Source organism: Cyrtonyx montezumae, unplaced genomic scaffold, assembly GCF_038088225.1.
Source record: "Cyrtonyx montezumae isolate F1298 unplaced genomic scaffold, pur_monq_1.0 scaffold_0, whole genome shotgun sequence".
Classification (NCBI taxonomy): Eukaryota; Metazoa; Chordata; class Aves; order Galliformes; family Odontophoridae; genus Cyrtonyx; species Cyrtonyx montezumae.
The window spans coordinates 23,638,869-23,661,346 of NW_027071824.1; the positions used below are offsets into that span (position 1 = coordinate 23,638,869).

The 22,478-nt window shown below is 38.3% G+C and overlaps 1 protein-coding gene across 1 annotated transcript in view; it reads right to left on the bottom strand.

Annotated features, from left to right (window-relative positions):
- The window catches only part of ACTN2 (actinin alpha 2), a 63,314-nt gene extending 41,269 nt beyond the window's left edge, over positions 1 to 22,045 (bottom strand). The window contains exons 1-2 of the mRNA XM_065730025.1: positions 21,688 to 22,045; positions 517 to 631 (exon numbers count right to left, since the gene is read on the bottom strand). Coding sequence (XP_065586097.1) covers positions 517 to 631; positions 21,688 to 21,822 — 250 coding nt within the window. The 5' untranslated portion in view covers positions 21,823 to 22,045. The remainder of the gene's footprint in view (positions 1 to 516; positions 632 to 21,687) is intronic.
- Between the last annotated feature and the right edge of the window lie 433 nt (positions 22,046 to 22,478).

The following is a 22,478-nucleotide window of genomic DNA, read 5'->3' on the forward strand; positions in this document are numbered from 1 at the left end:
TCCTGCTTCTAGATCACTGGTTCACTGCTATCATCTATTTAGGGTACTTGATTATTCAGAGGGAAGGATATTCTCATCACCTTACTGACTGTATACAAAAGCTGAACTCTATCCAGATTAGCCATTGCATCCTTCAAAATCTGACCAAGATTGGTAGCTTTTAATAACCTTATTCAGGGCAGTAGGTCAGTCAATTTCAGAATATAAATTGACAGCTTTAGTTGAATTCACATTCTTAGATGATCATTAAAAACAATTATGTTAGAAAATATGACTATTTCACAAAGAATTATCATTTAGAAATTTTCCCCTCTGAAATCTCCTGTAAAATGTAAACTGCTCTTCATAAAAAGTCATCTTTCACTGCTCTTCATAAGAAGTCATCTTTCCCTTTTTCACCTTCATTGTGCATCTGGAATGTGAGCTATGCCCTTCCCATTCAGGAGCATTTTGACTGTACCTTGGTGACTGCATCTCCGAACTGTGGAGAGGAATACATAGCAAACTTTAACTAACCTGAAATAACTTCCAAGAGCAGCATCAGTTTGAGGCCATTTCTGAAGTCCTCCTCAATGTTCTCAATCTGTGTGCCTGCTTTCCTGAGGTGGGAATTGCACCAAGCTGTAAACGTCTGTAACAGTAAATAAAATAATTAAATTTAAAAAATAGCCTCATCGACATAATATTTTCCAAAATACTGCTGAGCCATTTGAGTAAACATTGCAGCAGAGACATCCATAGCTGTCTAAGAAATTTGCATGCACCACTTGATCACTTTATACATCACTGAGTTCAAAATTCTTATATTTTGAAGAATATATATTTTGAGAAGAGGATAACTCCCACCTCACTAAAACCTCCATTATCAAGGAGTTGTGAGCGATAAGGTCTCCCCTGACCCTTCTCCAGACTAAACAATTCCCAGTTCCCTCAACCACTCTTGATAAGCTCTAATTCCCACATGAGCTTTCTTGCCCTTCGCTGGACACACTCCAAGGCCTCAATGTCTTTCTTGTAATGAGGTGCCCAAAACTCAACACTGTACTGAAGATGCAGCCACACCAGTGCTATGATCATTTGCCTGCTCTTGCTGGCTGCACTACTGCTGACACAAGCCAGGATGCCATACGATCTCATTCAAGATGATCTGTAGTTTCCTGGATCTTCCTTATAACCCTTCATTATAGATGTTAATGAAGATGCAAATAATTGCTCAATTAGAAGCAATATTGTGCTGCATTCTGTTTGCAAATGCTATCATAAAAGATGTACACATTAAGGCAGAATTGTTTAATAGTCATTACTACACTTAGATATTGTGATTACATAATTTGATGCTGCGACATACCCTTTACCCTTTTCCCTGAAAAGAAAGATTGATAAATCGTCAGAGAAACTGTGTGACAGCAAGTTGTAGACAATGCCAAGTGCAGAGACAAAAACCACTACTACCCGAATTCATGCCAGGGTAAACTATTCTTATGCAGATTATCCATGCCAGGGATAGGTAACACACATTTTTCACAGGATGTGAGAACAATTTTCAGGATGACATAATGGAAGAAGAGAGAGTTAATATAGTAGAGATACCAATAAAATCACATCTGCTTCTACTTTAACTACAGTAAGAAATTGAATGCCTTTTGAAAACATGAACAATTAAAGCTGATTTTCAAATTTTACAATAATTGAAGAATTTTTCTTTTTAGATGCTGCATATGTGGACTGCCTTACTAAGGATTTAGTTTCCAAACTGTATTATATAGTTTTCAGCAAACTACTTCATGAAATGCACAAATGCAGATGTTTAGTTTTGCAAGGTAAAAATCATCACAATACCACCAATGAGCACTTCTCTCCCTGTGTAGATAATCAAGTGTGCTTCTATTTGCAAAGATGAAAAGCAAGTAAAACTGACCTCACTGATCTACGGGAGATCATGAGCACGTTACCCTTTGCATTAATGAAATCAGAACAGAGTCTACTATAAAATTTAGTGATCAAAATTGTTCTCAAAACAGTTAAAATCAGTTGAACAGTTAAAATCTGTTATCAAATATTCTGTATTCATCAAACTTTAGACAAATTCTCCTTGTTTTTCAGTGATTGTTAAATCACATAAGACATTTATATTTACTAGGTATTTTCCAGGTACATAAAACAGGTCAATTAACTTTGGTAAGTTAGACTTCAGATACTTAAAATTGCCAGATACTTGGAATTTCCTGTCTTTTACTATTTTAAATGAGCAATTTAAGAACTTCTAATGTAATTGCTTTAAAATTTAAAAGTACACCAAATCTCCATTTTCATTTGCAAAATTTTGTTTGACCTTCTCTCTTCCCTCCTCCTGGATCAGACTATTTAATCTTTGATCCCAGAAACAGAATAGGAAACAGCAATAAACAAAGGCAAAAACTTTCCATGAAACTAAATCATGAATATTATAGTGGGCAGATTTCATACTTTATGATGACACCCAAAGAATGTTTAAGTGCAGCATTCTGTCTGTAACATTTTCATTGTCGTTTTCTTTGATCCAATGCATGCAGAGAATTCTTGCAGCTTGCTGGACGCTTGCCTCAGAGATTCCACAGTGATAAAGAACAGCTTTTAGGACATACACATTGTTCTGATACCTGCAGCTTCATCTCTGCATATTTGTTTCTTCAGGTTTATTCCATTTAAAGGATCTTTATTCCATTTAAAGGATCAGCTGGGCACTTAGCATGTGACCAAAATACAGAATTTTCCCCCAGTGTGATGGGAAGTGTGGTCATTTTGTGAGGCACTGAGTTACAGACAAAATACAGGACATACTGAATATACTGGGGATACAGCCATTCTTATAAAAGTAGTTAAAACTGGAGAGTGAAAATTTCAAATAATCCCAGTAAGCTTTTTGGGATCTCCATGACAGAAAGAATGAGCACAACTACACATCTAACAGCAGAAAAGAAAAAAATTTCATCATATTTAGTGCAGAAAAATAAGAGCATTATGTCTCAGAAGCTCACTGAATCTTGGTGGAAAAATCAAGAATTTGCACTGGATGTTCCAGCACTCAGTGGAATCTCTAGGTAACAAGACAATCAGATAACACTTCTTCTCTCCTAATCTGCACACCTCCACATCTTCTCTCAATATTGATCACTTCATGAAGACACTAAGCATGCAACATTGCTATGATATAAACAGGGATGCTACTACTGCTGAGTGAAGCTGTTTTCAATTGTTTTATGTCAGTCTATTTTTTATTGGCTACCTTTTTACATCTGTATGTTATTTACAACTGTTTTCAGCAATACTGGGGTTTATCATGTAGCATTCTGAATGATAAGCTTGGAGTTACCTCCATTCATGAGACAAATGAAGCTCTGCTGAAACATTCTACATGGATTCTTTACTCAGATTATCTGTATTTGTATAGTCTAGATTTACCTACTATATTAAGAATAAAAGATTTAGATCTTTTTTCTAAACTACAGTTTTTCAGTTTTACCAGTGCTCTCCTATTTATGAAATGCTGCTATCCCTTTTTAATAATTGCCTCCTGCCTCATGGAAAGTGTAAATTCAGAACATTACAGAAGACTCTTCTGCATTTGGCCTCTTAGCCTGGTGCCTTCCAAGCCAGCTTTTTTCCTAGGATTAAAGATAGTTACAGGAATATTACTTAAGGAGCCATTTACCATTTATTTCAGTGATGCTATCAGCTGACTTAAGTATTAAAGCTACTGCAAATTTTCACTTGCAAATTTTAACACTATCCACAATTCACATTTTATTTAACACCTCATCCTTCCATTCTCATCGTGGTACCACTTGTTCCAAACCTGAATTCTCACCGCTTTGATTTTAACCATTCTATTAATAGTTATTAAGAAGCAATTCAAAGCACGTTTAAGTTCTGGAGATCAAGATACAGCCAGCATATAGTATCCCTCAACTCTGTAATCCATTGGGATTTAAAAGCTATTAAATGACTTAGACAAAGCAAATTCCTTTTTCTGCTGGACACATCTCAGAGTATCAGATTGCTCAGAGAGATAAGGCAGGACTGAAGGCACCAAGTTGAATACCAGAAGCCATAAGTACTTAGAAAGCTAGATATTTTTTTTTAGAATTTGTTTACCATGGATGACTCTACGAAAGACAAATAAAAAAACCTCACCTTTCTAAATCTACTACTACCAGAGAAACATAGCTGTCATTATTGGATAAGAGACTACGGAGGAGAGGATATAAGGCAGGAAGCCAAGAAATTTGCAGTCTCTCTATTTTCTCTTAGTGAACTATAACTCGCTGTCACATGAACATTTTGGAAAAGCTAACTTTAGAAAAGGGAGCAGAGTTTATGTTCTATGCCTACTATATTCTCACCGCGAAGTCCAACAGTGTCATATTCTCTGTAATTTGGATTCATTGACCTGTGACTGTGAAGAAAGTATCAGAGAAAAATAAAAAATTTACTCAGGCCACTTCATTTTACAAGCACTTTACAGGTAGAATTGCAATTGAAGGACAGAGAAAGAAGATAACCCTAATTAACTATCAATCAACTGCAGCTAATGCCAGGAAATAACAGAATATGCCTGCTCCATAGTGCAAGCACTGCTATATGGGCAAAACGAAGGACATGCTTTCACAGAGAGTGATGCCTCTGAGAGCTCTACACCCCTGAGAAAGCCCACATGTGCATTTTCATGCGGGTGTAATGATAACCTACTTATGTTAATGCTTCAAAACCAGAAAAGCAGAAAGATACTATAGTAAGAAGCTCCATATGTGCCTGCGACAAGAAGGATAAGAAGAATTGAGAAAGTACCAGTTACCATCCTTTCCAATACAGTTTTCCATGGTGTAGATCATAAGACAATTTGTTGCATATGCTGAAGATATAAGGTATATTTCCAGTTAGGCACTGACAATGAGTCTAAAATGCACGCCACCAAAATAACCACATAATTTTCATGGGGATATGCACAGAAGACACTGTTCACAAATTCAGGAAGATTTATTTGATTAATTCACTTGCACTCAAAAGTGGATTTGGACCAAAAACGTGTTGCAGATCCATGTCGTTTTTACTATATCTAGCTCATAACAAAGGTTGACACAACTTTTCACTCTTACCAATTCAAATTAATTTGTCTGCTATAACAAGTTTTAAAAACCATATTGACTTAAAAATGCATGTTCCTGCCTATATGTCCCCCTTGCAGAAAGACAACAGGCCTGAGTAGCACATTTGGGATTTTTTATTTGTTTGGCCTAGCCTTTCTGCAATAGCTCCATAAGAAAATTACAGGAAAAAAATACAGTATTAATGTAGGAAACTTATGAAAAAGACTGCATTAATAGGAAGCTTAATAATTCCCGCATCTGTTAAGAAAATAAGAGTATAACTCATTCTAAGCAGATTTTAAATTCTAATACCCAAAGCAGGAAACCGCACCTGAAGACAATTTGTTTCGATTATAAGCATTCAACACATTTGCGTGCATGTACAAATATATTTACATATATACATGCTGTCCCTAAACATCTCAGTCTAATAGCATTGTTTCTTAGTACAGTGCTTTACAGCCCTTCTCCTAAAGTAATTTTCCTCTCTGCTTGTGCTAGCTGGGGGTTTTCATTACTTCCAGCCTAAATGGGATGCAGTGATTCACTCTGTAGTTATATGGAACATTACTGCTCTCTGAGCACACAGCAAGAGTGTTATGGAGAGCACTGCCAGAACATTCCCACAGGCAAGACTGAGGTTTCCCCCTTGAAGAGCTTCCCATCTGTCTGTTATGCATGTTTTAAAATGTAAGTCATGATCCTGCAACATAACCCCCTAGCTCCTGAGTCCACACAGCATTCTAATGTCTTCAGGATCAAGGTTTTTTCCTGGGTTCGAGATACAGTCTGCATTGGCCCTCATTCTCTTAAATATTTTATTCTGATCCCCCCCACCAGAAAAGAGCATGAAGGTGCAAAACAGCAGAAAACTGTTCAGCCTTGATAAACTAGTTTGATGTAAACCAACAGCACTGATTAGATTTTCTGCAGTTCTACCTTTTGCTCAGTTAGTGCAGGACTGAATTTTCATGAACTGAAAACAACTAAAATGTTACATCTTACTGGTTAGAATCACTATTAACTGTCCCCTTATTTCCCATGGTATGTTTGTATTATGTTATATGTTACTAACATGGTACCTCTTATTAAGACAACTAGAGTAAGTGTAACAGGAGTGGCAGTTCACCATGAACTTTTACACAACTGCACTAAAACAGACTAGAGCACAGTAACAACCCAAACGAAGCACAGTGAAAGTATGGTGAAGAATGCCAGGGAGTTTAAGGTGTAGGACATGTATTGCACGTTCCAAAAAGTCATTAAAAAGAAACTCCAACCACAGGCAGTACCTCAAAGCCAGACTCCTCAGAGCAGCAGAAAACGTATCATGAAACCATCACACAAAGGAAGTCAGTAGAAGTTTTACCACAAGACCCCCAAATCTCAAGTTGAGTAAAGCCTACCCTGCTCCAGCACATCCCCCTCTATAGCTGAACAAATGGTGCCAGACATGCTATGTGGATATACTTTCCACTACCAGTAGATCAGCTCCTAAAGGGATATTGTCCCAGCTCCTTAATTTTATTAGGCAACATCATTAAAGGGATGAATTCATCACACAGAATACAGTACAAGTCATGCTAGCATTCTTCTGTGTTCTGTTTGCACAGAACAGCCTGGGGAAACCTCAATCCTTAAAAAGCAGGTGGTCTAATCCTATGTGAGTCTAGGGTTTCCTGTAAAATACATGACCCTCTCCTAGCGCTGGATGATTTCATGTCTGTTTTACAGTGCTCACTATTAAAAAAACAAACAAAACCAAACAGAGCATGTAAATATCCCTCCAAGAATAATCTGGCAAGCCTGAACCTTGAGAAATGTTAAGATTATTGAACCATTTCTTATAAAGAGATAACAGGTCTTTCTTTCAGAGGAGACAATGGAAAAGGGTTACATCGTCTTGGTATAAAACAGAAGGAAACTCAGGAGGTGGCAAGATGTAAGGGAAACTCTGCATGGGTTTCTACATGAGCTATCCTCAAGAAGGATGAAAGGAAAGAAGATGAGGTTTCATTAGGGCTTTGGGGGGGGGGGGGGAGAAATAGTTACAATATTGCTTTACTAGGAACAGGCAGACAATATCTTTATCAGATCAGCTGACATGTCTGGAAAAGGCAGAAGTGTTGAGGAATGAAAGCCTTAATGTGTGAAACAGAAGCATCAGCCCTGAGCATGAAAATTTAGGTAAGTCTTCATAGAATTCAGGACTTCAGTGGACCATTGGTAAAATGCTACTGCTGCTCTGTTTCCTGCAGGAAGTTCCTTCCTTTTTCATTACCACTGATGATATAATTTATGAAAGTTTTATGGCAGCAGGTGCCTAAATGATCCGAGAATGTAACTTCTCAAAATGCAATGTGATAGGGTCATTCACTCATCTATTTTTATCAGTTCTAGGTTCATAGGTACATTAGGTTGGAAAGGACCTATAAGATCATCTAGTCCAACCATCCTCCTAACACCATCCCTACCCACTGAACTACTAAATCAAATCCCTCAGCACCTCATCTAAACGCTTCTTGAACAGCGCTAGGGATGGTGCCTCAACCACCTCTCTAGGCAGGCCATTCCAGTGCCTGACCACTCTTTCAGAGAAAAAATGTTTCCTCAGGTCTAATCTAAATCTTCCCCGGCACAACTTGTGGCCATTCCCTCTCGTCCTGTCGTTATTTATCAGGGAGAAGAGGCCCACCCCCTCCTCACCACAACCCCCCTTCAGGAAGTGGTAGAGTGCAATAAGGTCTCCTCTGAGCCTCCTCTTCTCCAGACTAAACAATCCCAGCTCCCTCAGCCGCTCCTCATAAGACTTGTGCTCCAGACCCCTCACCAGTTTTGTTGCCCTTCTCTGAACACGCTCCAGGGCCTCAATGTCCTTGTAGTGAGGGGCCCAAAACTGAACGCAGTACTCGAGGTGCAGCCACACCAGAGCTGAGTACAGGGGGATGATCACCTCCCTGCTCCTGCTGGCTCCGCTATTTCTAATACAGGCCAGGATGCCGTTGGCCTTCTAGATAATTTTGCCTGTTTCAAATGTATCTTCAATCAGAAACACTGACATTAAAAAGTAGGAGTACCTGCAGTGTTTAAAATCCCATTTGAAACTAAAAAGTGTTCAGGATCAATCTTAGGGCAAATATGGTCCAAATCTATGTTTCATGTTTGAAATTTCAGAAATTCACTCAAATAAGAAAATCTCACCCCACCCCCCTACCCCACCGGAAAAAAAAAATTAAAAAAGTGATATACAAATAAAAGAGACAAGAATCCTATAAAATATCTAATCAATAGAAGCACAAAATAAGTCTAATTCTTGACTCAACCATTTAAAAGGTCACAACAGGGAAGAGAATAAATCAGCTGTCTGCATTCATTCAAGCTAACAAAGAGTTATGAGCATAAACAAAAATGAGAAAGATTTACATAATTCTCAACTATATAAGCAGAATAGTGGAAGAGATCACCTGAGTAAATGTAGAATCTTTCTTCTTGGAGATCTTCTAGAACAAGTTGGTTAAATAAGTGATGAACAGTGTATTTGTCTCTGCCTGAAAGCAGAGGAATAGATGGATTCACCCAGTCATATTTCCTACAATGTTCATGGAAGATTCCCATCCTAATCGACATACACACTCTAACCTTAAAAAGGGAGAATAGCCAGCACTAGTTTTCCTTCCAGGTTCTGTGATAGAGGGTCCCTAAAACTGCAAAATAAGAAGTCATTCAGCAGATGACAATTACCATTTAGTAATCCAAGTACTGGGCAATTAACAGATAGCTGTAAAATTATGCTGTCTGGGTGTTCTTTCTGCAGTGATGGTCCCTTACCTCTCCTACTCTATGAACCCATAATTTCTCTTAGGGAAAAATGCAGTTTTGGGCAGAGATTCAGCAGAGAAATTGAAGATAAGGAAGTGGAAAAGTGAAGACAGAATAATAAAGAAACAAAGCTGAAGAAACACAACAGAATGAAAAAGATTCAAAGTAAAACACAAATTAAAATGAAAGCAGATGTAATGACTTATTATTTGTGTACATACACTGCTCATAGTCTGTATTATTATCTTGGGAAAGAAATCATGATATTTACATTTCCTTCCTAACTTTATCACACCATACATCAATTAACATATATACATAGGTGTAAATGCTGAGCATTTTATGATCCACGATTCCTTACTTGGGACTATAAACCATTTAACAACAGAAGCAGATGTTAGACATAGCTGAGTACTTTTAAGTGCTCAATGTCTGTATTCAAGGATAATGAGAATCATAAACTCTTCACATCCCACAACACTATTGCAGTGAAAATTCACCATGGCTTTTAAGGTGTTTTAAATATTAAGGTATTTTAAATACTCCTGAAAAAATCTCAATATAAAAAGAGTAGCAAGAAAGATAAAAAATTGATAGAGCTATGTCATGTGAATAAAAAACTCTGAGTTAAGCAAGATGAGAACCTACAGTGAAGACGAGAAAAATGGCATGTAGTAATTTGCCAGTATCTTCAGAATCTCTTCTCAGTTATCCAAAGTTAATTTTACATTAAAAAAAATCAAAGTCAGAAATCCAGTTGCTTACTAGTTATCTTTCCTTCCTTAAACAGTTACTGAATCATAAAATGTGCCAGCCATTTAGGTATGGAGAAAAAATTACTCGGAACTGTTATGAATAGCAGTGACTGTGAATAACCCCACAAATGCAATTTGAGAGCACATTTTTACAAATAGAAATTGTTTTAGCTCTCACCTCTAGAATAAAAAGTCACTGCCCCAACCTCTCACTAATAAGACCAGTTATGGGCATCTCCAATGAAGCTGCCATTTCTGGTCATTTAAATGATGGGGACACCTGTCCCCTCGAGAGCTAAACTGGGACTACAACTCATCTCATAGACACTATGCATGTGTTAGCAACCTTGTCAGTTATTCACCTGGCCTGGTTTCAAAAGAGTGACCTAAAAGTGAAAGGTTCCCCCCAGCCATACAACCTAACCCTATAAATTATAAGCCCAACTTCAGTGCAAAGATATTTTCTAACATGAGCTGGGGTGCAGGAGCTATTCGAATATTGTAACTAGACAGGTTTGCAACACTGGAAGACTTCTAATAATGCTTTCTCCACCTTCCTTAGTGCCAAGGGGCTGAGTTTTGCAAAGCAGCTTTTTCTTGGAGGTGAACAACTATTTTTTCAGTTTAGTTTGTTTATTTGGATATGCATGAACTCTTGAAAAAAGCTGGTCACAAGCAGCATCCAAGTAACACTCTCTGTGATAAGCTTTCATTCAAGAGCCACAAGTTGCTGTCCTACAGCAGCTACAGATAATTTACTCTAGTTAGAATGAATAATAAGGAGCAAATCCCTCACTGTTTGCAATGATCTTATCTGTCAATGGTTTATGGTCTGTTTTGGCCCGGTTCTATAACAAATGGGGTGGGGGCACCCACAGACCCATGCCCTGGGAAAGGGGAAAGGGTAGGGAGATGGGCCTAAAAACCAAAACTGCGACAATGATCTGAGGAGGAACGCAATATAACATTCTCTACATTACAAGTGTATCAACAATAAATGCTGAGAAAAGGAATTCAAAGTAAAAATGAGAACGGATTTGAAGGGAACTTTTTCAGCAACATAAAAAGTTTTAAGACAGACAATTTTCTGTTTGTTTTTTCTCTCTCTCTCTATTCTTTTTTTCCAGCGTTATGAATGGTCAATTCTTTGTTATTAGGAAACAAAAATATAATCTCTTATTATTGCCACTCCCTGGTGAGTTTTAATGGAACATAGGTAATCCAAAAAACATCACAACTACTGTAGTGGACCTGCAAGTGACAAATCTGCAGGTGTGCTTTCAAGGTGAGGTATATGCCCTTTTTCTTGCTTGAGGCTTTCTCTTCAGTACATTAAGCAATGAGCATGCATTAACAGTGCAATATCAGAGCCAAATTAGTCTTCTTAATGTGACGGTGCTTCCCATTCTCCATTCAAGACTCCATTCCTTCTCTCACCAACTGTGCCCCAGAGTCCTCATCCTCGTGTCCCAAGAGTTCCTGAACTATCACAGGTAGTGCTGGTTAACATTTTTGTTTCAGCAAATACATGTTTAAATGACCAAATAAATTTAGGATGAGATGAAAGAAACATTCACACATCCATGTAGCATGGAAGGAACTAAAGGTATGCCCTCTGGAAATAGATGGATTAATTAAAGTAGGCTAATCTAGGATTTAGTTGACTGGATTTCCAAATGTCTTTCCTTTGCTTTCACTGTTGATTTACTTCACCATGCTATCTTTATCCACTAATTTTATACCACATTGCCAGGTAAGTAAATCCATTACAAATTGGTATACACCACCAATACAAGTGGTGATAAAACTACGTTCGTTTTTAAAGCACTTCCATAAGCATAAAAAAACATCTTCCATATTTTTTATAAAATTAAAAGGTTTTGAATAGCACACACAGCAGCACATACATCTCTGTTTTATGGCTCTGACATCAATATACAATGGGGAAAAGAAGTTACAGTCAGATTCTGAGATATTTACACACTAAATAATGTCTTTGCATGTCTTTGCACTCTATTACGTAATATCAACAAATCTAATTTCGTTTGCAATCTACACAAAAGTTTCAGCTGAGACTCTTACAGAGAAAGGAAAACCTTGCACATTAATTCTCAATCATACAGTGAAAAGCATCTCTATAACATATATACCAAGTTATGAGTGTTGTATTATTTTACTACAGCACATAATGACTAGGAAATAACACTCTTCAATTTTGATTAAAACAAAAAAAAAAAAAAAAAACCACCTGATTGCTGTTAAAGGTACTATTTAAGTATATTGGGCTTATGTTTTAAACTCTAATGTTTCCATGAGCTATCAAGTAATATTTCTAAAACATTCAAAATATCCTATAAATCAGAAGACTTTCCAAAAAATTCCAGAGTTCCTAAACTATTTTTACTGAGATTCTCATATAGACATTAAAAATACCAAAACATTACTCAGGTTCTGTGGATAGCTTGATTCTAACTGGATACAGAATTTAACTAACATGTTCTCAATGGCTCAGCTAAGAATAGATGGGTAAATAACAAACAGTGGAGATTGTTAATTGCTGAAAGCATGAACTGTTTTAGACAGTACGATTTTGTGATAAGCAAGATGCTCAACTAAACACACAGTGCTTTGTTTATAGGATAACTGTCCTTAACAGGAGTCATACCTGTGCTTGGGTACGGAACTGAAGGCCACAGGCAAAAGAAGAGCAGGTAACCTTCAGCCTCATGTATGGTGTTTTGTTTGCCTTTTAATAGTAATGCCAAATGAATGATATGAGCATTATACATAATATATACATGTACAGATAAAATTGCTTGTGATGTTGCACTACCAACTGCTTTACTGATTTGGCATTAAAAAGTGGTGACTAGGTGAATGGGAATACTGCAGATGTTTTTAAATTACTTCAGCACCACCTTCTTCCCCAAGGCAGAGGGTTGGAACTAAATAATCTTTAAAGTCTCTTCCAGCCCAAGCCATTCTGTGATTCAATACGGTCTGCAGCCAAAGATCACTGTAGCAGAAAACGAAAGGGACTGTAAGTCTACAAAAAAAGAGTAGAGTCAAGGGTGGACAGTTGCTCCATCAAAGAAACTGTGTGGTGGAACTACATCTTGAAATACAGCTGGAGATAAATTTTGATTGCTGATATTTTCCATAGGCTAAAGAAACCAACCTAGGTAAAATACTCCCTGAACTCTACAATCATTTGTTCTACTTTTTGTTTGTATTTAATGCAGCTGGGTACCCATTTTCTTCTAGTCTCATATGCCAGAATGCGATATCTTAAGTCTCACAGCAGTGAAAACTTACACTGCTGTCAAGATTAAACATAAAACTGAGTTTAAAAAAAGAAATCACTTAATGCTGGATGGTTAGGCCTTTCTGTGAGTACCAAAATAGCAGACTGATTTTCAGAGGTTCCTCTTGATGTCATTGGAAATGCCTGGGTGTTCAACACCTATAAAAATATGAGCGTTTCCTTAGACGCTTAAGGAATAAACACAGATGCTAATTTTAGTTCAGGGTAGCCACTTCCCGCAGACTCCTGCTATGGTAGTACAGAGGAACAAGCTTTTATAGCAGGCAGCTCAGAGTAGAATCCATGTACTCTGTATTAGGTTCAGTTAGTTGTTATCAAAGTAAGGGGTGGCTGGATTGATTAGGCATCAAATTGCAAGTTGAAGGGATTCTGACAGTTAAGAGCAGTTGGGAGAAAGCTTTTGGCGTGAACAGAACATCTTATTCACACCAAGGAAAAAAGAAACACCTAGCACTTCTCATCTGTAAAACCACCACACAGATAACACAACCACTGTTTTGGAGATACACGGACAAACTGAAATGCCCTTGCAAATCAAAAGCAGGGAAAACTGGGAACAGCAGCATTCATTCTTGCACTAAGAAAATAAATTCAAGATTGTTTTTGTTATCCATGTGCAAGAATGAACATTTAAGGTCCAAATATAAAAACAAACATTAGCCACTTAACTGTCAGTTCCTGCTGCTGAACATGCTTCCTGAAGAAGTAAGTGCATTTCTACAAGCTGCTACTTCAAGTCAGCACTTCCAGTAAAATGGAACACTCTATTTCAAATTCTTCCACCTTTACCTCTACAGATGCTCTGTTCCAGTACTTACAATAACAGAGGAAAATCACGACTGCATTAACACCTGTCCTGTAACCCTCTCACACCAGAACTTTGAGCATTACTAGGACCATGTAATCTCAGTTTGCATTAAAGAGGTACTTGTACTACCAGGGCAAAGAGCTACAACAGAATAAGTATAGAAACAGTAACAGAAGGTGGTCATTACATTGTATTTGCTGGTATAACTTCTATCAGCTTTATGCTTCAGCCTTTCAACACCAGGCGCAGCCAACAAACCCAGTAATATTATAAGAACAAATAGTGCATTTCTTAACAGAGCTTTTCAATGAAATCATGTTCTTCAAACACTTGAAGACTTGAAAAGTCACCCCAAACTACTAGCAATGATATTTCATTTAGAAGGAAATGAAGTACTAGATGTGAATACATTTTCTTTCTGGTATTAGCTGAGAGAAATAATGCACAGAGATAAAAAATATATTCACTCAGAGTATATTACCTATATAATAAATACGATATAAATAAATTCTACCCATATAGTATTTTTTTTTTTTACAACTAAAGAAAATCCTGTTGCTAAGCTTCATTTAAGCTAAACATTATTAAATGTATCTGAGTTTGTGCAAAAGTGACTAAATTTATGTTAGGCATTCAGGATCTGACTTTTTTCTGGACTCATTTACTGCAGTCTCAGAGCTGAGGACATTCAGCACACTTCAAGCAAACACCTCCCATACCTCTCCACTCAGCCTTTCAATGACCCAAACACAGATCCAGAGGAAAAGATGCAGACATTCCTTTCTCAAGAGATTATAGCAAAGTCCACAGCTTTTCTTTAGCTCTTAAGCACCTTGGCTGCAGCTTATGGAAACCCACTTAGATCCACACTTTCTTCCAATCCTTATTGTCTTACTAATTGGATCAGTGTATCTGCAGACATTTTGCTATACACGTTTCAGAGAAGGCTGGACTGCCTGTGAGTATAGGCAGAAAGGTAGTAGCCTTTGCTTCCTGACACAAAATGGTTCCTCAGAGAACTGAGGTTGTTCAGCCTAGAGAAGAGAAGGCTCTGGGGAGACTGGATTTTCTTGGTCTTCAAGTATTTAAAGGGGGCCTACAAAGAAGATCACAGAATCACAGAACTGTAGGGCTTGGAAGTGACCTAGAGATCATCAAGTCCAACCCCTGTGCCAAAGCAGGCACCCTATAGCAGGCAAGATATGGAGAGATTCTTTATCAGTGAGCAGCAACAGGACAAGCGGTAATGAAGGTGGCACATTTAGATCAGACATTATGAAGAAATTCTTTACACTGAGGTTGGTAAGGCTTACTGGGTTTTTTTTAGGCAGATCTTTGAGGGCTGGCAGAAATTAACAGCTGAACTGGAACTGTAGGAATTATCCATTTGACAACACTAGCAAAAGCATACAGAGCTTACAATGTGGAATATAACATTGAGGAGGGGATGCTGAGTTTAAACAGGAAAAAAAAAAAAGAGCAATATAAAAATTTGTCACATTTGGCACTAATAGGGAAAAACGTCCCATTCTACCTCCATAATCATTTCTCATTAAGTGAATTTCATAATAGCTTTACTTGATTTTTCCTTCATATGCAAGCACCACAATTTTCAGAGTTCTCAGCTGCACACCTCATTGGTCCAAGATCAGTTATGAAGCACACTGACAAAATATGATCATTCAACTATCCTTTCAGCATATTCTTCTCAAACACCATTCCAGGCAAATAACATCAGCAAGAGGAACTTAACATGTTACTATTTTAGCAAGTGCTAATCACTAGGAGGCCAATCATACAGAGTAAGCCTTAAACACATCCCATAATTCTATAGAGTCCAGCTACCATCATGACAGCTCTCCATAGAGCCAGAGACACTGCAACTACACGTTCCTCTGTTTCATCAGTGTCTAATATAATCACTGTACATGCTGAAAAATCAAGATGAACTGGTAGCAAAAATGGAATCTGTCCCCACTAATGACCAAGTTCTTTGGCCTCCTATATGGGGCCATCTACCACCAGGAAGGTCACTTAAAGAGCACCTGGGACTTAAAAGGAAGCAACTGATGCTTTACGTGAGTATGTTCTTAATATTAGAGCTTTTGGCATTTTTGGCTTTTGGAGTGTTTGCCTTTGGAATGCTGAAACTTAATGTTACCAAAAGGTGCACCTGCATCTATATTGCCATATACCATTTTGAATCACATTGTGTTTCTATAGAAGGCAGGTACAATGCTGGATGATTACTAAGAAAAAATAAAATATGTTTTGAAAGGTGAAATGGTTTGCTTTTCTAACTACTACTAGCAATACAAAACCCTGCTCTTAACCTGTAGAAATTCCAAGACACTTATTAACTAATTATTTGAATAAAAGATAAAGTACACAGAGTTGCAGTACTGGACTCAGTGTATCATGATTTCTCCACACAATATCATTCTGCTTTCAACACTGGTACATGGTAGACTTGCCTCCTTACAAAGGAAATCCCTTTCTGAAATGAGTCCTGGAATGTTGGTGTGCTGTGAGATCTTAACTCCAAGGCTGATAATTCAAGGGAAAATATTTTCCCGTCTGTGAAAAACAAATACAACACTCCACAACTGATCATTTCCATAGAACATCAGAAAAGAGCAGAATCCAGGCTGGAACACACTGTACACACTGTAGATATAGCCATATTCTCCATGACAATTATTTCAGTCCAGAGCCTGTAAATCCACAGATTCTACAGTACTGAATCTTTCTGGTGGCATCCAGCCTCTCCTGCCAACGTTTTTCAGCCTCACATTTCTTTTTCATTCATTCAAGCATGGCCATTTCTCTCCTGTTCCTGGTTTGAGGAATGTAGCTGTTGGTTTCTACAATCTGTCTTCTCATTCACAGGCAGACTTTTTCCAAGAAAAGGTTTCTGATAAGAAATTGATTTGAATTCCATCCACAGAAGACCACACCGACTTCAGAGTGAATCCAGGACGCTGACTGTAATTCTATTTATAGACACTGAAGTCAGACTGAACACAAGGTCAATCTCTCTTTCAGGCTGCAATCAACCCCTGTAATCTGCTGAACATTATTAAGTTGCACCAATGCAAGTAAAAAAAGCATTTTGTCCATAATACACAGTTCTGGTAGCATCTTTCAAAGAATTTGCCACTATCCATTTGACATGCAAGGACAACAGGAGTTATATTATTAGTGAAATAAGGTAATGCAGACAAGTCCTTATAGGTCACACTAAAAATGTAATCTATTGTACTGACAGAGACTACCCTAGAGAAAGTTTCCTGATGTCATCACACATGCACGGCCTCAGTGTCATCAAGATTTGTATCTGCAGAGTGCAACATCAAGCCAAATAAATATTCCAAGTCTTCTTATTTATTATATTCCATCATAAAAGACCGTAAAATAGTCAGAAATTGCATTCATGCACAACCACAGAACAGGTGAGGATGGAAATCACCCAGTCCAACCCTCTGTCCTCAGTCAGGGTCATCTTAGAGCACATAGCATAGGATCATGTCCAGACGGCTTTAGAATATCTCCAGGGAAGGAGACTCCACGACCTCTCTGTCACACTCACAGCAAAGAAGTTTCTTCCTCATATTCAGATGGAACTTCCTGTGTTTTAGTCTGTGCCTGCTGTCTCTTATCTTGTTGCTGGGCACCACTGAAGAGAGTCCTGCCCCACACTCTAGACACTTAAGATATTTGAATACATTGGTGAGATCCTCTCAGTCTTTTTGTCTCCAGCTCTCTCAGCCTTTTCTCTTAAGAGACACGCTCCAGACGCCTAATCATCTTCATAGCCTTCCACAGGCATCTCTTTTGTGTTGTGGAGCCCAAACTGGACACAGCACCACAGATGTGGCCTCACCAGGGTTGGGAAGAGAGGGAAAATCACCTCCCTCAACCTGCTGGCAACACTTTTCCGAATGCACTCCACAATGTCACTGGCCTTCTCGGTGCTGGCACCTACATTAAAACTCCTCTAAATCAACAAAGTGGTGGTATCAGGACCATAAAGCAAGCTGGAATATGAACTTTCTTCTATAACAATACCAGTAAGACCAGAGTATGTTTCCAGTTCTTTCCTTACACACATTAGCCCAACTGTCACAGACACGCACAAATACCTGGAAGAAATGTATAACATACAAATGTGGAGTCAGCTGAGTCATTTACAGTACAACTGTCCTGAAGAAGGGATCACACCTCTTTCATAATCTTCAGATTTTTTCTCTATCCAGAAGATTTAAGACTTCTTTTAAAAGCTAATAAAAACCATTTGATGCCAAAGTCTAAAAAAGTACACTCCTGTAATAAATTATTTATAACAGTTATCTTAAAATGAAATGTATGCAGTAGACAATTTTTACTGCCTGTTACTTAAGGCACAGAGATGTTTCCATGTAGTGGGAGTATAAACTTCACTGTAGGCATCTGCATGGAAGCTCCTAGGCCAAGAGAGCCTTTTCTTTATGAGCTTATGAAAGTCTCTAGTTGCTCTCCAAACAACAACCCTTCCCCTTCTTAGACTTGTCATGCATTCTCTTAAGTTTAACACTGTCAGAACATCCATTTTGTCTATGTTTTGTAATCCTGTCTTTCCTTTTGCATACAGTGATACAACGGGTACTCTGCACACCAAGACCTACAAAAACAAATTTTTTCTTGCATCAATTCTTCTTGCATAAATAATTAAGAGGGGAAAAAAAAAGCACTGTTTAACACACAACTCACCGAGCAATCTTGGGAGTTCAAACATGTGGCAAACAGTACAGCATATCTGCATTTTAAGTAGAGTTGTCTTAGGTTTTCTAACTGAAAGGAAACTGTAGTTTTTCATGTTTGTTTGAATTATATTGAGATAAAGGCTTGCAAATCTAAAAGAATTGCAGAATTTGTTGAACATTTTTTTAGAAAGTTAATAGATATCAGATTTTAAGTCTTCCACTATGAGGTAGCATGATTTTTTAATTCCATTCCAATCCAACATAGTTGTGATTGAAAGAGGCTCAATGATTAGTCTAACGTACCATAAAATAGACTACATCAATCATTTGTTTACAAATAGTCTTTTTTTTTTTTGGTCCTCTTTTTAAACAGCAGGAAAACTGAAGTCTAAGAAGGTAAACTGACCCTGATTCAGGTTAAAGAGTCAAGAAGAGAATCCCAGCCTTTCTGATCAGCCAGACTCTGCTTTTGAATTTCAGTGTAGCACTGAAGAAACAAGGGGCCACTGTCACAGATCTTTCAACTGTTGTCTAAACACACGAGATCAATCAAACTGTACTGGGTCAAGCAGCAGAGTTCTGAAGTTTCCAATCTGATCATTTCTATCTACATGTTTAAAAGACAGCAAGGTTGTAGTTCTCTAGTTCCTACTGAAGATAGCATATCTGTCTCAAATGCAATGAAGACAAATTGATCCGTTGTTCTGTGGTTTTTTCAAAGTTGCTGTTTGAAATTTGCAACTATGTGAACCTACTTAAGTTCCTAGAAATAGCACTTAATGCAACAAATGGTCAAATTGCTGTACTTCCTTGATTTGACACCCTAACCAAAGCACTTAAATTGGTGTTCATATTCAGAAAGTCACAGCTAAGCTACTACTGAGACTCCCTTCATATAGTGTACTTTATATTTATTCTGACATCTGCAGCCACCAAGGAGATTGGATAACAGCAGACCATAATACTCTATGAACCGTGGTTATAATTAGGCGTCACATCCATTGTAATCCTATGGACGTCATCATGTGTTACCAGCATCTGTTGACAGATCTCATACCAGGCATATCACTGAAATGGCAAGTCTGGAGAGGGCAGCCCACAATAGAAACAATGGCATTTATTTCTGGTTTGTTCCAAGACTGTCTAACAGAAAATATATGCTGCCAACTGCGAGGGCTCCACTGAGATCATTTTTCTATATTATATTACCAGTTTGAATAAAGATTTGTGCCCATGTATCTGCAATCTTTTCCTAACGTAAGGGAAGTGAGAACGTACTTTCTGCAGCTGTCTTAGCACTACTTAGAATATAGAAGCCTTGAAATTATAAGAAGTTTCAGATCCTTTACGTGAAATTACTCCTTTGTTGTAATAAATTCAGACTCCTTTCCAAGGCAAGGAATGAGGATCCCCATCTTAAATTTTATTTTAATGTGATATCACTTAAGTACTAAAAGCAAATACTGGGAACAGACAACACAATGCAGCAAAGGTACTATCTCTCTACCCTATGGAAGTAAGCTTTCATTTTTGAATGTAGGAACCAGACTTTATGCTGCAGCATTATTTGTTTGGAGGAATGGAAACAAAAAATTTGCTATGGTGCCTCATATCAACTACTCCATGTTACTCTATAACAGCCAAGAGATTTACTGCAAACATAAGAAAACTCCTACAGAACCCAAATCCTCATTATTTATTTGCACTCTAGGAAAATTACATTAGAGTGATGATTATCTAGTAACTAGTCAATTACTTCTTTATTTTGAAAGTATTCTTTGAATTGCTGGGCAATTGAATCTTCATCAGACATAACCACAGCTTGGTATAGCTGAGCAGTTTCAAATCATCAACGCTTAAATCACTGTCATTCTTACTGCAAAATATAAAAGAATACTTGATATGAAGAGCATCAAACTAAAATGAGCATCAAAGTTGGTGTATAATAATTGGTTAGGAGTTCCAGTTGTTGGACTTCTTACACTATACTTGTGTATAGTGTGTAAAGGATCTAAACAGATACCAATGTAGGAAAATTGAACAAAATCATGACAAACTCACATTAAGCAGATGGCCACAAGTGAAAATGAGAGGAGAATATCCACTCTATCAACTATTCTGGAAAAGTAAACACATCAGCCCTAACAATTCTAACAGCCCTTACTTTTACAGTCATACAGAAGCCATGACTACAACTCTGTCTTCAGATACAATCTTGGCAACTCTTTTTTTCTTGATCTGACATGGGCTAAAAATTATCCTAATCAAAGTCCACACAACTTCTTGGAGTGAGTTGCTCACCTATAGCAAAAAGCATACACAGCCCTATAATTTAATGCTCCACTTCTCTCTGTCCCTCTTTCTTCTTCCAGTAACCAGTAGATAACCTTGTAATCCTAGATCTGTCAGCTGCAATTTCAACATCACTTTCTACATTAGGAAGTAACAAACCCTTCACGATATTTCTCATCCCTCTCCTCCACAGGCTGCTTACAACTCAACGTTCTGAAATAAGATCTTTCTTCTCTCATATTTAAATGGGTAATAATTACTACAGTAGCAAACTGCTAACAAGACTGTTGGTAGGGTTACAGTCTATGCCTATATTCAGAAACTGAGTATAGGTGACACAACTGCTTTCCTAAACCTATAAGGTGAGAAGTGTTTCCTCTGCAATACTATAGTCCAGTGAGTTTATAGACTTGTTTTTTCACCCAGACAGTGAATGGCACATAGGAAGGTAACTCAATCAATACAGTTCTCCGAACCTATGCTACATATATTTCTAGGCAGTACATTCTTTCTAAAATCACTCAAGTCCATCTTGAGAACAAATTCTAATAAAACTCAAACATTCCATGTCATTTTGGTGGGTTTTTCTGCACAGTTTTGAACCACTTCATGCAACACTTCGGTCATAGCTGCAATTTACTGCTCTGGAGAAACCATCAGGCACATTCAACATTTCAGAAGCTACTTTCTGAAAGGAAGATATAAAATAAGAACCCCTTACTGCACAGCCCCGGCAATTCCAGATGCAGCACAGCTACAAGTGAGGCCAGAATTCCACAAAGAAGCACACATACAGACACACATTACTTTATTTCCAGACCTTCCTTTGCTGTTTCTCCCATGCTGGGTCCAGGAGCAGGTCCCTGTCCCATTCTTCCTCTTGGGTCATGTACTCATCTTCTTCATAGTTGTAGGTGTACTGCATGTTTGTTTCTATCTGGTTCATGCTGTTCATTCTACCCAGGGATCAGCTTCAACTGCTTTGCCTTCTAACAGTTAAATATGTATATACGTTTAAGCTTGGTATGGTTGCTGATGGGTTGAAGACAGCAGTGTGTGTATTATTTTTTCCTTTTTCTTTTCCAAGGAGACGGGATGTGAGTACTGATGAGCTGCTGAGAGCAGAGGCTTTAACTGTCAGGTAGGCACTGATCGGTGGCGATCTTCCCGCTCTCGCTCTCCCTGTGCTGCTGCTGCTGTAGGTCCTTGCGGCCGACACTCCGGAGAAGCCCAGCGCAGCTCATTGCGGCCGCTTATTATCCCCGCCGGGCAGTCACGTGGCCGCCGGCGGCCGCCCACAGCCGCTCCGTGTGGCGGCCGCGGGCGCCCGCGCTCGAACCGCCACCGCCCCCGGGGCGGACGCCTTGAGGCGCCAGCAGAGCGCTGCTGGTCCGCGCTGCGGCCGCCGCTGTCTAAAGTCCGAGGTGGACCCATCAGCCACTTCTCAGATTACAGCACACTACAGCCGATGCAGAAAAGGACACCCAAGAGGTGAAACACCTTAAAACAGCGACGCATATTTAGGAATAATGTTCAGTGCATCTCAAAACCAGACACCAAGAAGAGTACGAAAACCTCTGCAGAACTATTAACTTCATATGGTTGCTGCCA